The sequence below is a fragment of the Phyllostomus hastatus genome, unplaced genomic scaffold (genome assembly GCF_019186645.2).
Source record: "Phyllostomus hastatus isolate PE091 unplaced genomic scaffold, TTU_PhHast_1.1 phas_contig_62, whole genome shotgun sequence".
Lineage (NCBI taxonomy): Eukaryota > Metazoa > Chordata > Mammalia > Chiroptera > Phyllostomidae > Phyllostomus > Phyllostomus hastatus.
Genome location: NW_025333921.1, coordinates 16,990,342 through 17,010,491, shown reverse-complemented (window position 1 = coordinate 17,010,491; position 20,150 = coordinate 16,990,342). Strand labels below are relative to the sequence as shown.

Here is a 20,150-nt window from a genome sequence, read left to right as displayed (position 1 = left end):
CTGTCTGCCCATTGCCACCCTGCGCCCAGGGTCTGCCAGCTGCCACCTGCGCGCCCAGGGTCCACCCGTTGCCATCTTGTTCCCCCCAGGGTGTCTTGTGCCACCGCTTTTTGTGCCTTGACTTCTTTTCACCCAGCCTTCCGACTCCGCCCCGTCTACCAGTCTAGATGAATGTGTCTATTTTAATTCCTTGGTTGTCGGACTTCCATACAGTTCAATCTTCTGTCAGCTCTGGTTATTTTGTTTCTAAATTGTTGTTGTCCTTATTTTGATTGTGCGGGGAGGCACAGTGTGTTTACCTACACCTCCATCTTTGCCCGGAGTCTAAAACCACATTTTTATCTGCAGTTATGTACTTTGCCTCCCTTTCTGCTAAAAATTGTGATGACATGAGCACCTCCCATACTAGAAATTATAATAGCTCCTTTCTCACCAAAGTGAAAGAAATGGCAAATCCACATGCCCAAATGACTGGACAGGTACAACCTAGTTTTATTTTTTAAGAAAATCTAAGCTCAAATTAATGTAGAAAGTGCATGTTTCTTGATTGCTGTCCCTGAAATGCAAGGTACCATTGTCTTCTTGCCCGAAGGGGGCTAGAAAAACTGAAGAGTCCTGCTCTTTGCATTCTCTGTCTTCACCATGCTTCACTTAAAAGGCCTTTCTGCCCTTGTCTCCCCAAATGCTAAAATTTTTTCAGATTAGTGTAATGCATTCAATTCTGTCCTCTAAAAACCTCTCTTCCCTATACTTTGATATAACAGCAGTTCAACTCCACTTCAGTCTTCAAGCCCTTGTTTCTCTGTTGTTGCCACTAGTTCACCAAAAGTACATCACTGCTTGATGGTTAATAAGAACAGGTGCTGTGCATCCTGGCCTGGGTTTAAATTCCAATCCTATCATGTACCTTGGAAAATTCATTCTGCCTATCCCAGCTTCAGCTTTATCCTTTATAAAAGGAGGATAACAGCCCCTCTTGGTAGGAAGGGTTCGGTGAAATTGGTCATTCCCTTCCTGAACTTCTCTTCCTTCCCCTTCCCTGACACCACTCTTCTGGTCATCTGCGTCTCCTGTCTCCTTTGTGGGCTCTTCTCCCCTTCAGTACTGGGTTTCCATTTTTGGTCTCCCATTCTTATTCCTAGCTTTCCTTGGGTGACTCCTTTCAAATCTATGGTTTCAGCTATCACCCAAATTCAAACTACTCCTGAACCTTGATCTTCAACTAGATCTCACACCTGAAATCTAGCTGTACAAGTGTTTAATGGCCGTGAGCATTTGGATGCCTCAAAGATAAACATGTAGAACTAGACTCCACAACACTCAACCCCAGTCCCACAATGTTCCTTTTCTCTGATTTGTGGAACTCTCCCCAGCAGCAGGTATCCATCCTAGTCTGTTATCTGCTATTCTCAATCAGGCCCCAGTTTGTGCTGATTTTACCTCCTAAATCTCTCACACCTCCTTCCTCCTCTCCGTCTGTCTTATTTTACACTTTAAATATCACCAAGACCTTTTCAGTCACAAACATACCAGACTCCACAGTGATATAGAAATGAGTTTTCTCAGTTGCTCAGGGTACAAATCCCAGTTCTACCACATACCAGCTGCATGGACAAGGGCATCGCTTCTGTTACCTTACTATTTATTTCTGATATGAGGACTACTGAGTTTTCTGCTCAGGTAGCTGCTACTTCAATGTTAAAATAGACCCAGTCATAATATAAAGAACTCCAAACAGTTTGATGTAGTAATAGGTCAGTCCACCTTCAAATTATGGTGATTAAAGTACAAAATGGGGACTGGCCCTGAAGCAAATTGCTGATGTACCATCCATCAGGGTTGCAGCAGAGACTGGGCTGGCACCAAGTAGGAACTTGGCATGAGGTTCCTTCTCCAGTTTCAAATTCTGTTTCAAAATAGGTAAGGGAAAACTATGATCATAGCTTCTTTTAAAAAGTTTTTATTGTGATCTCTTATTTTTATACCTGAGTAACAACTTTCCCAAAGGGATGATGATACATAATCTTTATTCTAAAAAAGATGTATAGATAGTATATTGATAGCATTTCATCAGTGGTATCATTGATTGTCTTAAAATTCCTTGGTTAAGCCCTGACTGGTGTGGCTCTGTTGGCTGGGCTTCATCCCACAAAGCAAAAGGTTGCCAGTTTGATTCCTGGTCAGGACACATGCTTGGGTTGTGGGTTCAGTCCTTGGTCACAGCTTGTGCAGGAGGCAACCGATTAATGTTTCTCTCACACGTTGATGTTTCTCTCTTCTTTCTCCCTCCCTTCTCCTCTCTCTAAAAAAAAAAAAAATCTTGGTTAAGTTCTTCCTTTTACTTTTTAATCCTTGGTAATGACACCAGAGCAGTCCTTTCCTTCTACTTCTTGTCATCCTGACATGATCTGGCATTACACTCTGATCTCTCTCAAGAGCAAGATACAGGGACTTGTTCTGGATTCCCTTGGACAAGTGCAGCTAGGATACTCAACAAGCTAGGCTTCCATTTACAGAGCTTTTTTCATCACCATTTTTTTAAAAAAATTAAGACCAGTAGAGCTAAATTATAAGCGCAAGATTTGTGTTTGTCTTGGGGACTGACAGGCCCCACAGCCTGAGGATCACCTCAGCTAAGCCAAGGCTTCATCATGATGAGGCTAAGAGCAAAGATCTGTCTCCAACTTTCCTCCAACAAAGGAAGGGGTCAGCCAGGAGGTAAACGTCCTTGCAAAAGCAAAGAGCATCAGGTATTCTGCTGACTCTTGAAGCCACATATGTAGAGCCATAAGCCTTGCTCTCGATTCTTAAAGGACCTGTCTGGGATGGTTTCGCTTTATTTCCTGGGTGATAGGGCCAGTGGGGGGCAGTCAAGGCTTCAGGCTCCTCATGGTAGTCACTACATACCCCTTGTTCTGTGGTGCCCAAGAAATGTGCTGGCCCCCACTCTATTTGTGTCTTGTGACCTTTCTTAATCTGGTATATCCTCGCCAGAAAAACCCTTACTCTGGAGTCTTCCTACTCCTTTTTTTTCTTATTTGTGCTGGTGCTTCAGTTGGATGGATGTGCTTCTACAGTGGGCTCTGGTTCCAGAGGAGCAGATGGTGGCCAGAGTTCTCAGTTCCATAATTCCAAAAGAAATCATTATTTTCACTGTTAAATTTCAAGAAACCCCATATATCCTGGGACCAGTGGGACTGTGGTATAGCTTTGCAGCGATGAAGTTATGTCATAACTGAAGAAATAAAGCAACAGTTGAGTTTGCCTTCAATGACTCACTAATAGAAATCTTTAATTACCTGCACCATGCCAACTCACAATAAGTCAGTGAGGATTGAGGCAAGACTACATAACCAAAAATACTGTGATATGTCTCTAAACTTGTAAAGTCCCAGTGTACGAACCATCCAACTGAGCCAGTAACTATTAGCTAATACACAACTTGCCTTGTAGAAGAGCCAATTTGGCCACCCTGTGGCTTCCCCCCTTGGAGACAACATTACACTGGACATGCTCTAAGTCTGAAAAGTGCAGGCTTCACTCAAAGCAGTAACCTCTGCTGGCACACGTGGCTGTACCCATGAAGTCGTCAAGTTGCCGGGTGACCTCCTACCTGAGGGGAGCTTCCTGTATGCAGCTGCTGAAGACATGGCCTGTCCTAGAGCTTGATTAGAGCCCAGGGGCTGCTGGAAACAGGCAGCTTTGCTGGCTGAAGTGGTCCGGTGCTGTGATTTGGGATCTTTAGCTGGTTTAGTCCAGACCAGTGCCTCCCCAACATGGAGAGCAGCTCCCAACTTCTGAGCCACCTCCACCATCTTGTACCCACATGGGAAGAAATAAAGAATCAAGGTGTGACCAGCAGAGACAAGCCCACCCACCTCTTCTTAGAACTTCCTCCCAGGGGGGTTTTAGTCAAAATACTGACTACTGGTACTAGCATTTGAGGGAAGAAGTACTTATTGCAAGGAAATCTTTCTCAAACAGAAGGAAACACAGGCTGCCCTTAGTGGATGGCAAGGAAGTCCATCTAGGATCTCAAACAACAATTCAAGTTTGGTGTGTTATTGGGCTCAGCCGCACCTTTCCTACAGGAGAAGTGGGAGGAAGCTGCAATAAGATATAGGCCTCAACTCAGATGAGTTGTATTATCAATAACAGATTCAGTAAGCCTGAATTTCCCCTTACTACTTTCCTCCAGGGAAGGTTTTCTCTGGCTGTTACTAGTTGAATAATTCATGCTGCCAGGAACACCAAAGCCAAAACAAACATGAGTTTATAATAGGTTATATTTGGATTATTTGGGCTTGATTCAAAAGTTTCCTGACAGCTTGCTTATAACTCCTAGGAGCTAATAAAAGACATACCTCAGAGTCAAATTCCAGAGAGCTGCTCTCCTTGAGTAGGTTGACTTTCTTCTCCATCTCCTGATACTGGGCCAGGGCGTCCCTCTTCTGGCCCTGATTGTACAGCAGCACAGCGTAATTGAGGTTCACTAAAGGGTTACACCTGCGGCAACCGGACAGGAATTCGATGGAGCTTAGGGTTTGCAACAAATGGTCATTTGGAGATCCTCATGACACAAAAACAAAATAAAACTGATTATAAGTAGAGATTTCTCCATTGTGCAGCAAGGTAGAAACACCCATGGTGTGTGGACTTGTGGGGAAAAATCAAGGAATAATTGCCCAACAAGGAAAGCAGGTAATTACCTGCACCATGCACCATGCCAACTCATGGTAAGGCAGTCAGTGACAATTAAAGGAAGACTTCAAAACAGAAAGTACTGTTAGTATATTTCTAAACATGATTATTGTAAAGTCCCAATGTACTAACCATCCAATCAAGCTAGAAACGCTTACATAGTACACAGCTTGCCTTAAAGAAACAAGAGCCAATTGGGCCATCCTTAGCAGAGACCACCAAGGTGGGTTGAAGAAGGGGTCTCTACCCTGCTGCCTGGCTGATGCCAGTGGAATAACTCCCAAGAGAGTCAAAGATTTAACTAAGCCCAGAGTCACATCTCATATTCCAGCTAGCCCGAGGGTATGCATCAGCAGTCCAAGTCCACTGCCAGCTGATTTTCTCTGGCCTCCTGGCTACTAAGCTTGAGGCTAGAAACACTTTCTCAGAAAGTGCCAGTGTCAGCTCCTGCTGAGCCACTGCAAGCTTAGCATCACATCCACACTTAGGCCTTGTGCACAGAGGCCATGGACAGCAAGCATCTGGCGCCACCTCGTGGCCTTGGAGACTCTAGCCCTCCCCAATACCATTTCCTGCGCAGCAGCTTACTTATCCAAATGGACTGCTTCTGCGTAGACTCTCTTGGCATTCTCAGTATCTTCGAGATTGGTCAGAGCCACTGCAACAACAACAAAAACAACAACAACAACAAAAATAAAAAAATAAAACAGAACTGCAGCTAGAAAGCCCAGCTTAGAAAGAAAAAGGAGTATTTCAAGACCATAGTTCATTCAACCGCAAATTTAACTGCTCCTTGGCCCGCTCAGCTCTCGACACCACCTTCTACTCAATCACTCAGTCCCCAAGTTCTCTGAATCCCATTTTTTTACAGTTTCTTTTTATGACATTACACAAATTGTCTCAGGCTGTGGCAGTGTCCTCCTCTGCCTCCATCCACCTGCCACCATGCTGCCAGCTTTCTCACTGACTTACAAACAAATCTGAACATGTCACTATCCCACTTAAGAATCCTCACGGATCCTCAATCATCTGTGACCATGATATTTAAACTCCGTTTAGTGCCAGGTCACTCTCACCTTTTTAATCAGTATCTTCTGGAAGCCTCACCTATAAAACAGTGACACAGCTGCTCTGGAAGCCCTGTGCACATCCCCTCCCCACCAATGTGCACGCACTTCTGGAAGACACTGCAGGGGAGATCCCGGAATAGAGCTGGAAGAGCATGGCCTCAAGGATAAAGTCTAAAGTCCTTGCACTACACTGTGGCCCTCCGTCATGTGACCTCCAAATGTTCCTGACTCACCTCCCCACTCCCTTCTGTAACACTGCTCCCTGCTAATGGCAGGGTCCTCATGTGACTAAATTCCAGCTTATCTTCGAGAACAGTGTGAAAGCCCTCTCTACTCTGTGACTAAGGCAATTTGTTTACATTCCTGTCTCTATTACAACGAGGCTAGCTTTGCACTTAGACAACCCCCAAATAAACATCACTCAATTTGCTTTTGCAACCTTTCTCTTATAAATAAGAACCCCACAATAATGCCCCCCCAAAAGCACCAGAAGACCAGTGTCAATGAAAACACGCAAACTGCTTTTGGGCTTACATTTAGTAAGTTCAGTATATGGAAAACTATCCCCTAGAAAGAATAATTCAGTCAATACTTTTGTATTATAGTTGCTAACAATAAAACCAATAGTTAGTGTTCACTAGTTATTTAATCATGTAATCCCCTCACCAACCCTGTAAGATATATATCTTACATTTGATGAAATCTGGAACTTATATATATAGATGAATTGTCAAGCTGAGGGAAAACATTTGGTAAAAGATAAACTAAGGGTGATCATGATTTAACCTGCTGGTCTCTGAGGGAAATTCCCCCAAGGTAGAAGCAACCTAGCACTTTGTCATTTTCTTCATTGTTCTCCAAGCTCTAGCACTGTAATCCACATTCCTATTGTTGGGGGGATTCAAGAGTGCGAAAATTTTAGTTTTAGGTAATAGTTAGTAAGCCTAGTAGTTAATGCATGTGAAAAGCTACTGTCTCAGGAACTGCAGTACGGCCCACCCTGACTCCAGGAGACCACAAGCGACTGGCCTTTGTGCTCCAGGGGAGACCATCAGCAGCCAAGGTGGTACCCAAGCCACTGTGTTCCAGGGAGAGACAGTCTGCAGCCCAGGACACAGATAAAGAAAATTGCCCAGGACACAGGAAAAGAAAATGATGGGTCAGTGGATGAAAGGATATTAGGGAAATTGCGGGACTGCAGCTTTTATCTGATTAACCTCTTTCCTGAGTCCCTAATCCCTTACCTACACTTTTCCCACCTTTTAAAGGCTAGCTTGAAAAGGAAGGTAAGATGGTCTGTTAGGGCGCAAACCCACTATCTTCTCAGATCCCCAGCCATCTGAATAAAGCTCCCATAAAGACTCAATCCCTGTCTCTGCTCATTGGGTCTGGTAGGTGACAGGCAGCACGAACCCCAGCTTTTCTGGTTTCACTATGGAATCTGCAAGGGAATGGCTTCTATGGGACATTTAGCCACTGGCATCCAATGACACTAATTCATTTTCCCCTAATTACAGATTGTGGAGAGGGTTCTCCACTTGTCTCTTACCAGCCAAGAGCATGTAGAGCTCCGCCATCTTCGGCTGGAAGTTGATGGCTGCACTGAGAAAATGGAAAGCTGATGCATACTGCTGCATGGTCAAGTGCACAAGGCCCAGATTATAGAGAATCTTCCAATCAAAGGGTGCCAAGTAGTTGGCTCGTTTCAGGCAGCTGATAGCCTGTAGGAGAGAGAGGCATTCAATGAGGGTGGGGCATGCTGGGCAGATCCACTAATGGCATGCATGAACACAAAAAAGGAAGGCAAGAAGACACTCACTGCTACGTATTTCTTCTTGCCAAAGAAACACATTCCAATGTTATTCCAGAGTGGAGGACTTTCTGGAACAGCACAAGCTACAATTCTGTATTTGGTGAGGGCAACATCAAAGTCTCCATGGGTCTGCATCATGCTGCCTGCTGCCAAAATGGCCTGAAAACACAGGACACGCACGGCTGATGATTCAGTCATTCCCAAAAGGCTGTGGCAGTGAGGGGGCCTTCCTGGGTGTTGATACTCTGCATAACATGACTTGAAAAGTTCCAGGGACATAATACCGTATTTTGCTGTGTATGATATGCACTTTTTTGCCCAAATTTTTAAGGGAAGAATAAGGATGCACATTATACATGGATATAATGATTACATACGATGGGTATAATAATCCCATGTATAATGTACACAAAAACATGCATGCACATTATACACGGCAAAATACGGTTTAATGTATTCAAGCTATTGAGATAAATGATAATGAGAAATGTCCCTGCACCCCACACTGTGGCTCTTTTTGGAACAGTACAGAAAAAGAAAAGATAAAATATCACTAACTTTACCCAGCTCATTTGTTTCCTACTTCTCACCTTGAGACAAGTCAGTATTTCTGAGCCTCAGAGCCCTTTAAGTAAATACTGCCTTAATCTGTTCCCCACAGCCCCCGTGCACCAAGTGCTGCTCCAGACAACTCAAATACTCCTTTCTTTGCCACTTAAGGTATGGCTCCTTCTGCCACAGGACAAAGGGTGGCTCAGCTGTAGGCCTCCTCAGTCCAGCTGTCAGGTGGGGAGCCGATGGGAGTCAGGCTAATACAAATCTGAGACAGGATGAGTCTGTATCCTTCACAGCCTGTTTGCTGCATCTCCCTCAGTGATATTCATCCAGTTGATGATCTTCTCATCCCTAAAGACACATCTGGACAAGAGTTCTAATTGCAAATTCATTAAGAATCTGGAAGTCATTTCACCAGAAGTTATTTCTGACAGCAGTTTTGGAAGTTGTGCTAATTTCCTACATACAGTACATAAAACTTTACCAGCACTACAACGTCACTTTCTGCACAAGACACAGGCCTAACAAATATGCTCTTTTAAAAAAAAGATTTTATTTATTTATTTATTTACTTATTTCTTTATAAGGAAAAGGAGGGAGAAAGAGAAGGAGAGAAATACAGATTGGTTTCCCCTTGCACACTCCCTACTGCAGACCTGGCCCACAACGCAGGCACGTACCCTGACTGGGGATCAAACTGGCAACCCCTTGGCTTGCAGGCTGGCGCTCAATCCACTGAGCCACACTACCCAGGGCACAAATGTATTTATTGATTTGAGAGAGAGAAACATCGATCTGTCGTGCCACTTATTTATGCCTTCATTGGTTGCTTCCTGTATGTGCCCTGACAGGGAGTCGACCCCCAACCTTGGCGTATTTGGGATGACACTCCAACCTACTGAGGTACTGGCCAGGGCACAAATGTGCTCTTTTGAAAAATAAGAAACAGACCACCAACACTTTACAATATTTTCAAATAAGAAGATCCACATTTATAATTTTTCTAAGCAAAAGGTAATTTCTCAGGTATTCAAAATGCTTTCCCGGGCCAGGTCGTCTCTAAGAGCAGTGGGACCATCATATGTGAGAGGCTCTGGGGTGTGATAGCCTGTGGTACCTTGTAGTTGGTAGGGTCGTAAGTCAGTGCATTTCCAAGGTATTCAAATGCCTTCTGGTAAATGCCAAGCTTGAAGAAAAAGCAAATCAGAGAATTTTATCAGCGGGGAGATGAGAGTTAAGGAGTCTGGCCAAACATACCCTGAAGCATCCTGACTTTCCTGAGTTCTGTTGATGAAAAGAGAGCTACAGATACCAGATAGAACTACATTTGTCACCTGATAATATTAAAGTATCTATTTGCCAGGAACCACCTCTGTCACACTAGTGCTGCTGCACACTAATGTCTCTAGGCAGGAAATAGGCTGATTAGCTTCATCTCCCCTGAGGCCAACCTCCTAAGACAAAGCAGGAAGGTCCAGGGTTAAACTCCAATTCCTTTTAAAGAAAGAGGAAACAGACAGAAAGGCTACCAAAGGGGCAGAGCTGGAAGCAAGATCAGCTGAGCAGGGAACTAGGGGAGTAAATGGGGGAATGGGATGGGTAGAAGCCCCTCTCGGACACCTCGGCCCCAGTTCTCAGACTGCTAAGAGGAACTGATGGAGCTAAAATAACTTCATTCACACTCAGGAAAGTGGAGAGGAGAGGAGACTGATTTCTTATTCTAGACAATGTTTTGCCTTCTCTCTCCCATAGGACCTGGCTGGGAAGAAGGAACAATAGAAATAGCCTCAGCTCCAAAGCCCAGACGGTGCTAACTTGTATCACAAAATGACAGTCCCCCACAACAAAATGACAGTTCCCATGACCAGACAGTTATTTCTTACATATGTTCTTCCCTTTAAAAGTTGTAATTGCAGAACTTCCGACTAAGATGGAGGCATAGGTAGACACACTGTGCCTCCTCGCACACCAAGATAGGGACAACAATTTAGAAACAAAATAACAACCAGAACTGACAGAAAATTGAACTGTATGGAAGTCAGACAACCAAGGAGTTAAAATAGACCTGTTCATCCAGATAGGTAGGAGGGGTCGAGTCAGGTAGCCAGGCGTGGTTGCAGAGCAGAGAGCATTAGGACCGGGCACATAAGGCATCCGGGGCTTGCAAGACCACAGCGGGTGGACCCTGAGCACGCAAGTGGCAGCTGGCAGACCCAGGGAGGCAGGAATTGTGAAGCAAGGCACTGCGCGCAACCCAGGATCCCAGCGCTGGGAAATAGAGCCTCGGGACATTGACTGAAAACACCTGTGGGGGTTGAGGCGAAGGGAGAGACTCCCAGCCTCACAGGAGAGGTCCTTGGAAAGTCCTGCAGAGTACACAAGCCCATGCACATGGGAATTGGCACCAGAGGGGCCCAGTTTGCTTGGGGGGAGTGGTGGAAGGGACTGAGGTCAAGGAGAGCGGAGCAAGCGCCATTGTTCCTTCTCAGACTCCGCCCCCACAGACAGCTTCACAACCCAGCCACTGGGTTGCCCTGAACTGGTGAACACCTAAGGCTCCGCCTCTCATGCGTAACAGGTGCGACCAGACCAAAGGGGCGGGGGATGGCTCAAGCAGAATGAAAGCCCCCACAGCCAGTACTTTTAAGTGTCTGAGAGATAGCCAACCTATCGGATGCACAGTTCAAAGTACTGGTGATCAAGATGCTCACAGAATTGGTTGATTTTGGTCACAAATTAGATGAAAAAATGAAGGCTACCCTAAGTGAAATGAAGGAAAATGCACAGGGAACCAATAGTGATGGGAAGGAAACTGGGACTCAAATCAATGGAATGGACCAGAAGGAAGAAAGAAACAACCAAACAGAAAAGAATGGAGAAATAAGAATTCAAAAAAATGAGGAGAAGCTTAGGAACCTCCAGAATATCTTTAAATGTTCCAACATCCAAATTATAGGAGTACCAGAAGGAGAACAGGAAGAGCAACAAGTGGAAAAGTTATCTGAACAAATAATAAAGGAGAACTTCCCCAATCTGGCAAAGGAAATAGACTTCCAGGAAGTCCAGGAAGCTCAGAGAGTCCCAAAGGAGTTGGACCCAAGGAGGAACACACCAAGGCACATCATAGTTACATTAGCCAAGGTAAAAATGAAAGAGAGAATCCTAGAGGCAGCAAGAGATAAGGAGACAGTAACCTACAAAGGAGTTCCCATGAGACTGACAGCTGATTTCTCAAAAGAAACCTTGCAGGCAAGAAGGGGCTGGAAAGAAGTATTCCAAGTCATGAAAGGCAAGGACCTACATCCCAGATTGCTCTATCCAGCAAAGCTTTCATTTAGAATGGAAGGGCAGATAAAGTGCTTCTCAGATAAGGTCAAGTTAAAGGAGTTCATCATCACCAAGCCCTTATTTTATGGAATGTTAAAGGGACTTATCTAAGAAAAAGAAGATAAAAAATATGAACAGTAAAAAGACAGCAAACCCACAGTTATTAACAACCATACCTAAAACAAAGGCAAAACAAACTAAGCAAAGAACTAGAACAGGAACAGAACCACAGAAAGGGAGATCATATGGAGGGTTATCAACAGGGGAGTGGGAGGAGGAGAGAAGGGGAAAGGTACAGAGAATAAGTAGCATAGACGGTAGGGAGAAAATAGAGGGAGGGCAAGAATAGTATGGGAAATGTAGAAGCTAAAGAACTTATGACACATGGACATGAACTGAAGAGGGGAATGTGGGTGGGAGAGGGTGTGCAGGGTGGAGGGGAATGAGGGGGGTAATGGGACAACTGTAATAGCATAATCAATAAAATATATTTTTAAAAAATAAAAAAATAAAAGTTGTAATTGCAGTTCTGATTTGAGTGCAGAAAACTAAGTTAATTCCTTTAACATATAAGGTTCATGTGCTTCATACGAGCTTTAGTGAAATGTGTTAATCAAAATGCAAGGAAACCACAATATACATAATCCAAAAGCATTTCTAACATCAGTGCATGAAAGAGTAAAGAGTTCTCCTTACCTGTAAGTACAGTAATCCTAAAGTTGTGAGAAGTTCTGTATTTTCTGGTGAGAATCTGCAACACAAAGATCAATACAGAGACACTCAGAGGGAAACATATGGATGAGACACTGAGGCACACGCACAGTAACATGCCCATGTGTGTGGCATCTGAGAGACTCTACTGCATGCCCCACATGCCACAGAAAGTGTCCCAGGTGCCCGGGGAACTGCCTTCAACCATAGGTCATCCCAACCCTGGCTACAGGAAGGGCTGCTGAATGAGAAAGAAATGGGGTTTAGAATCCAGACTCCCTTTCAGGACCTTTTCTTAGGGTCAAAGTCCTAAGAAAGAGCCTATGGAATATTTTGTGTGATTGTCTTCAATACACTGATAGAATTAAAAAACAATGCTTTATTAACTGAGTCAGTCTGGAACACACATAGTTTTAGCCAGTTCTCTTCAGGTAGGATTTTTTTCTGTTCTCACTCTACTCACAGTGGTAGTCTGAATAATTTTCTCTGTAATTTAGGATCCCAAGGTTCTAATACTCTGCCCTCCACATTAAACAAAAGGCCATAATAAATAGCCATATTGAACAAAAGAAAGAAGACATATCAGCTCTAGGAAAGAATTAGCTACTGGATTTGGGGAGTAAACACTGGTATTTATACCTTACTGATATTTATCTTTGTTACAAAATCAAAGCAACGCTGAGCTGATCTGGCTATAGGATCATCAGACAGTTTCAACAGTAAAAATGCCAAAAGCAAGGAACAATGTCTCATGCTTCTAAGGAATGACACAGGGCTCTGGTTACTTATGGGAAGACCAGATCAGATGGGCCACAGCCCCTGACAGGGAGGCCTGAGCCGGCTAAACAGAGCTTACTCAGTTCAACTATTTGCCCTTCACCTGTGCTATAGTAAATATCCATTCTGATCACCTCTTTCCCCAAACTAAGTAACTCCCATGATTCTGGTGGCGTCCATCCCCCCACCAAAACATAACTGCCATCTCTAAGCTGTGGGTCTCCAAATTCTCAGTATGCTCAGTATGCTCAGTATGCTCAGTATGCTCAATTCTCCATATGCTCAGCTGCCCACTTTTTGCCTTGAAAATTTTTGTGACTTAAGTCCTCTACCAGCCTCTGGATGAATATCACCCTTCACACTTATGTGAGTTAATCTTTTAAAAGGTAGGGGTCACAGGTGAGGGCTCCTTCCTACTTATCCACATAAATTTATCCTCTTGATAACAAAAGTCTCTCTTGTAAGTTAACAAACCAAAGGATTTTTATATCTTTTTAGACACAAATTATGAATAAAATTCAGAAAGCTGTATTGTGACTGATATAACCAGAAAAGTTATGACATTACAACTATGGTAGAAGACAAAGGTGATTAACAAATTAATTTAACAAAGGAAGTTTAGTTCATAGCCTAATTACCAGAAATAGTAGACTCTGTGACCAGGCATCCTGTTAAGTGACTGAACAAACGAGACACTAAAGCACTTTGCTACAACTATCCTACTTGAGATAAGACCCTACACAGAAAAGGCAAGATAGCATGTGTTTCTAGAGAGGGAAGATGGAACGCCATCCTGGGAAAGTCAGTTCCATCATTAATAGGGGTTTGGTCTCCTCTAATGCTGTTTTAAAAAAAAAACAACAAGGTATTGGTCTCATGCTAATAATCCATCCTCCTCTCAAGCACATGTGCCCACTTCCCTTGTAGCTGATTGCGGCCACCTCACTAAATTCGAACCGAGGAATGAGAGCAGGAATGCTGTGTGCAACTTCTGGGCCATTTGAAACACTATTAGCTGTTTATTCAGTACTTAGTCTCCTGTACCACCTCCCCCACCACAACCTGGAACATGGATGCTATAGCAAGTCGGTTTCAACCATGCAGGGGAAGACAACAACCTGAGGAATGATAGGTCAATAAAGAGGGGGCCTGGATCCCTGACTGACCTTGTAGAGCAGAGCTGCCCAGCTAGGCTAAACCAGCCATATTAATAAGTGAGAAAGAAATACAAGTCTTCATTATTTAAGCCATTGGGAGCTCTTAACCATAGCTTAACATTTACTATAATTCATACAACTAGTTATCAGTTACATATTCTGTCTTAGGTTCGGGAGTTCATATACCTGCTCCCATTTTTTTTAAAGTTGTTCCTTGCTCTAAAGGAATCAGACACACTTACTCCACAGCTTTCTTGTAAATTTCGACGGCTTTGTCCAAGTTTCCCTCCAGCAAGTGAATCTTCCCCAGCATTATGTAAGTCAGGTCATGCCTGTTAAGATGTAGGGCATGGTGCAACTGGTCTCGTGCCTAACAAGGTTGATGAGATAAAGAGAACCGAATCACTGCCATGAAAAGGGAGTGCCTAAGGGTGAGAACAGAGCTCCTGCTGTACTAACGTAGGAATGTCACATTTCAAAACAGAGCCCTCAATGCCCCAAAACAACACCACATACCAAAACTGTAGCTGGAAACATGGAGTATCTGCCTCTGGAGCCACTTGGAAGAGTTTATACAAGATGATTAACTTTTTTGAGTGTTTCCTGTTTCTTGCTTCTTGCTAATCATACCCATGACTCACACTTCGCAAGTCAAAAGGGACATCATAGTACAGTATACAGTGCTGCCCAGCTGCACCAGTGACCAACCTTTCCCAGAGTGGACCTCTAATTTTCCTCACTAATATTTTGATAAATCAATGGATTGTTCTCATTTACTCACTCAACATGTATTCACTGAGTGCCTGTTGTTCTAGGTGCTTGCTATACTAGAGCTAACAAACAAACTCCCTGCTCTGAAAGAACTTATATCCTTCTTGTAGACAGTCATGTAGGGGAACCATGCAGGGGAAGACAACAACCTGAGGAATGATAGGTCAATAAAGAGGGGGCCTGGATCCCTGACTGACCTTGTAGAGCAGAGCTGCCCAGCTAGGCACTCACTGATCCAGTCGCTCACTGATCCAGTGAGTATTTGCATAAATGTCAAGTATTATGTTTGCTGTTAGTGTCAGGATGGGCGGGGTAGGACAATTGGGAACCTAGTTACAATTAGCATTTTGGACTACAAATATGGCCACCGTTTGGACTACAAGTAATATGATGACTGAACTCTAACCCAGAAGAGGTGACTGATGTCAGACCAGGAACCACTAATGATATGTTGCTTCTTTGTTCACCGAGAACCAATCCTTGGCTCCCTCAAGAAGTCAAGCCATATAAAACTCCCACCCTTTCCCTTCTCCTGCCATCTTTTCTTAGCCCTTTCTCCAGGCAGAGGAAACCTCGCCGGGGAGCACAAACTTCCAAAATAAAGCTCATCTGCCTGTTTCCATGGCTAATTGGCTGTTTATTTCCTCGGCGGGGTCTAAAAAACCTTACAGTTAGCTTTACAGTAAAATCTAAATATAATCTCATTCTCTTTACAGGTCTGACCAAAGGCCAATTCCGCCTCTTCCTTAGCTCAGAATAATCGTGTTAACAGAAATGTACTTGCTTAGATTATCCTCTGAAGAGAACAATCTCCTAACCAAGTATAAAACACTGTAAGATCTTCCCAAAAACCCGACACACTAAATATATATTTTTAAATTCATATATATTAGTCATTTATTATATATTTCAGAAGAGTAAAAGTTATTCTCACATCTCAACTGCTGGTGTACAGATTTTTTTTTCAACTCCTGAGGGATAGATTAAATACTGTCAAATGGATATTAACTAACTCAGATTCTCAGTCCCACTGGCACTGGAGAGAAGAGAATAAAATTTCTCAGTCACTCCAGAATCACAGTAGAAGCTTCATGAAGGAAATTCTGGACAACCCCACTATCATTAACTTTCAGAGCTCTCAGTAATTTAGTCTCCCCCTCAGTTAGGATACATACATTTTTTTCTCATATCTGAGTACCAAGGTAAGCTCAAATGTTTTATCTTATATAAAGCTGTACAGCCTACAGCTTAATCACAATGAAATATAAATTCTCACATGGAAAATAACCTTAAAAACTGAAACTCTTTAGAAATCATACCCACTTATAACTTAAAATTCATCTCTAATGACCTAAAAGCTAAAACCAGTTGCTGTCAGAGCACAAGAGAGCTCACATGGTCTCTTCTTATACTTTTTAATATCTAAGTTTTATTGAGCACTTGTTTCTATACTGGAAAATTAAACTGGGGTTAGAGAAAAAGAGAGGACAAAGCAATTAGAGTACCATTCCCTCATATTTCTAGAATGTCTCATTTTCTTGTTAAAAGCAGAGGGGGAAAGGGGTGGATAAAAGTTCTGGCTGGTGTGGCTCAGTGGACTGTGTTGGCCTGCAAACCAAAGGGTCACTGGTTTGATTCCCAGTCAGGGCACCTGTCTGGGTTGTGGGCTGGGTCCCTGGTTGGGGGCATGTCAGAGGCAACTGGTTGATGTATCCCTCCACACATTGATGTTTCTCTCCCTCTCTTTCTCCCTCCCCTCCCATTTCTCTAAAAATAAGCAAATAAAATTTTCTTTTTTTAAAAGGTGGAAAATAACAAATAAGAAAATGGGGACAAATGCATGTGGCACTTTTTACTTCCCAAAGTCTCTGCAAGCACAAGGAATAATACACAGTAGCAATGGCACCTTTGTAACAAATGTACCCTCAGTGAAATCACCAGACAACTGCTGCACTGCCCCCAACATTTCTATAAATTACCTTGTTGAACTGTTTCAGATAAATGTAGCAAACTCCTAGGTTATGACAGATCTCCTACACACAAAAGAAAAGATCCGGCTTAGGTTCCACAGTACATATTAGAGTGAAAAAAACAAACACCTAGAGATTGTTATTGTTTAGCAAAGTTTAAACTTTACATTATGCACTACAGTTAGTTTTTTATGATATTTCATACTCAAAATATATTTAATACTAAAACATGGGTTCCTTAATATTAAAAAAACCCACAGATTAAAAGAGATAAAAGTAGAACAAACAGAAGGTTTTGGATCTGTGTGGTACCTTAGGGGCTGTGTGGTACATACCCAGCCCATCCCCATACTTTTCCTCTCTAAGAGATGCCCACTGCCCACATCCTTCGTGCTCTCATTTCAGAAGACTACCCACAGCCCCTGCCTCACCATAGAGATATGGACACATCTATGTGTCTGTTAGATTCCCTTTCCTAGGAATCTAAGAATTCACTAGATGATGTGAACTTGGGGACTGATAGCACCATCTGCAAGGCACTATGATGGAATATCTGTATTTGGAGTAAGTCTGCAGATGCACACAGCAGAGGTGAGCAAACTGACAATCACAGACCAAATCTGTCTCTGCCTTTTTTTGTAAATAAAGTTTTATTGGCATTGTCTATAACTCTTTCACACTAGAACTTCAGAGTTCAGTAGTTGCAACAGAGACTATATGAAGTCACAAAGCTTAAAATATTGACTAGCTGGCCCTTCACAAAAAAATGTTTGCCAAATGCTGATCTACAAAAAGACAAAATGAAACAAATGCAGAGTAGCTACCCTGGTTGCTGACAGTTTTCCATTCTAGATCACTTCAAGACCAACTTGTATTTCCTAACCTTGACTTTTACAGAATCTCCCGAATTCCCTTTATTAAACCTCCCTACATTTAACCCTGACCAGTGTGGCTCAGTTGGTTGGGCATCATTCCATAATGTGAAAGGTCACTGGTTTGATTCCTGGTCAGAGCACGGGCCTGGGTTGCAGGTTTGTGCCCGATTGGGGTATGTACGAGAGACAACCAATCAAAGTTTCTTTCTCTCTCTTTCCCATTCCTTTTCCCTCTCTCTAAAAATTTAAACAAAAATTTAAAATCTTAAAAAAAAAAACCTCCCTTAATTTAAGATAGCTTAGAGAAAGGAGAATGCCCCCAGAAAGAAAGTGAGGTTATCAAAAGGAATCAGAATAATAGCAAACTGCTCAGTAGCAGCACTCACTGCCAGAAAACCATGCAGCAGGGTCTACTAAGTTAAACAGACACATGACTTTCGATCTTATACCTAGCTAAATTGCCAAGCTAGTATGAATAGAAAGACATTTGGGGGCATGTAAGAATTTAATAACAACAAAAGACAGCCATATGATAAACAGATAAACAGATAAACAGATAAACTATTAACATGTTACTAATAACAAAGAACTTAGTTTCCTACTTACCCAATCTTTCTGGTTAAGTTTAGCTGCTTCGTTATATACTTCAGTGGCAGCTTTATGTTTTCCCAAAAGAAATCTGTGGAAGAAATGCATTTTCCATAATAACTTTTAAAATCCTCACCTGAGGGTATGTTTTTATTGATTTTAGAAAGAGAGAAACGATGTGAGGAACAAACATTGATCAGCTGCCTCCTACACGCGCCCCTACCAGGGATCAAACCCACAACTTAGGTATATGCCCTGACCAGGGATCGAACCTGCAAACTTCTGGCATATACTATACATTGTATAGGATGACACGCTGACCAACTGAACCATTTGGTCAAGGCTACATTTTCCATAATTATTAACTCAAAGCTTTTCTAACCCTAACCCCTCTAGTCCCACATCTGACTCAGAGTCCATCCAGCACAGAGTTCTGGAAGCCTCTCCCTAGAGCTCGTTATGCTGGCTTGGCCAGTGAGGCTGCCGTGCAGCAAGAGCAGAACTTTCTTGCTAGGGACTACACTGGTAGTGGTCCCAGGGCCTTGGTCCCATCCTACACCAATATTAGTGGGTCTTCTATAATTTACTTTCCACAGTGTACTACAAATGTAGACCAAAAAAGTAAAAAGCTAAATATTTTATATAGCATGTTAAGCAAGAGTTGACATCATTTACCACCAACGTCTATGAGGGACACGGCCTGCCCTCCCAAGCCTAAGTCTCTGTCCCCGATATTGGATAATGGTTCTGGAGACACTGAGGAAAAATGGGCTCTATGCAAAGACAGAGCAGGTATAAATCACAACATAGGTAAGAAAGTAATGACGGGAACCCCACAGAACACTTTTACTACTTTACTGGAACACTTTACTAGTGTAGTAAAGATATTAGTGTACCTAATGGCTTAGACTTTGGAAGTCGCTTGAATTCAGAAAACTTCAGGGCATCCACTAACAAACACTAAAAACCTACAGAGTTTCAATAGAGTATTATGCTAAGTGTTGCATGAGAAAATTACCATGGTTGGCAATAAGATCAGGGGCCTGAGGGCACAAAATGTCACTGTTTATATAACCAGTATCAGTGTTCCCCTGTCAAACTAGAACAATACAGTGTTTGAAATATTTAATTTCTCTATATGAATTATTTTGTCAAATTTTAAAGTTAAACCTACACTCTTCAAGTGTATCTTTAGAGATCTCTTCCTCTAGGTATCAGGCTGACGAGGCAGCCAGAAGCAGCCTCTGCCTGAGAATGCTCATCACACTGTTTTCTGTGAGTGCCCCGGGGTCCACAGGCTGCCCTTACTCACAGAGATCTGGCCACCTGCTTGAGGTTATCAGCACACTGAGGGCTGAGAACAGCACACGTCTGAAAGAGTTCTAGGGAGTCCTGGATATTTCCTTCCAGGCGAAATATCAATGCTGCCAAGGAACAAAACAAAGAAAAGAAAATCACGTTCTGGGAAGAATGGCACCTGGTATCAGAAAAATTAAAGAAGTGGAAAATTAAAGAAGTGGAGGTGGGGAATTATAATAAATTCTTTGGATAGTTGTATCTTTAATACAACCACATATGACTTCGGGTGGGTTGAAACAATTCTAAAACCTTTCTCTCTCTCTTTTTTGGACACCTGTATGTTTTATTGTAAGAAATACCTTTACTTTGACCCAGTTAACCAAAGAGCTTTCAGTATGATGAGTTCTTCACTTTTCATTTTCATTAAGGGAATAAATATGGTCAAGCTTAAAAGAGAAGGGAGAAGATATTTAAATATCTGGCAGTAAGATTATCTTTCAGAGACTGAAGGGGAAGGAGGAATACATCCTCTTCAA

The 20,150-nt window shown here is 42.7% G+C and overlaps 1 protein-coding gene across 6 annotated transcripts in view; it reads right to left on the bottom strand.

Moving 5' to 3' along the window:
• Positions 1–2,242: 2,242 nt before the first annotated feature.
• Positions 2,243–20,150, bottom strand: part of BBS4 (Bardet-Biedl syndrome 4) — a 48,093-nt gene continuing 30,185 nt past the window's right edge. For 4 of the 6 annotated variants that reach the window (XM_045848696.1, XM_045848699.1, XM_045848698.1 and 1 more), the window contains 12 exons: positions 19,628–19,739; positions 18,334–18,406; positions 16,862–16,915; positions 14,354–14,481; positions 12,163–12,217; positions 9,257–9,325; positions 7,591–7,743; positions 7,321–7,492; positions 5,290–5,359; positions 4,365–4,506; positions 3,614–3,815; positions 2,243–2,302 (listed from right to left, as the gene is read on the bottom strand). In XM_045848696.1, the coding sequence (XP_045704652.1) occupies positions 2,256–2,302; positions 3,614–3,815; positions 4,365–4,506; positions 5,290–5,359; positions 7,321–7,492; positions 7,591–7,743; positions 9,257–9,325; positions 12,163–12,217; positions 14,354–14,481; positions 16,862–16,915; positions 18,334–18,406; positions 19,628–19,739 (1,277 nt within the window). In that variant the 3' untranslated portion in view covers positions 2,243–2,255. Of the gene's footprint in view, positions 2,303–3,613; positions 3,816–4,364; positions 4,571–5,289; positions 5,360–7,320; positions 7,493–7,590; positions 7,744–9,256; positions 9,326–12,162; positions 12,218–14,353; positions 14,482–16,861; positions 16,916–18,333; positions 18,407–19,627; positions 19,740–20,150 lie in introns of those variants that run through there. The other 2 variants (XM_045848700.1, XM_045848701.1) reach the window with 2 other exon arrangements.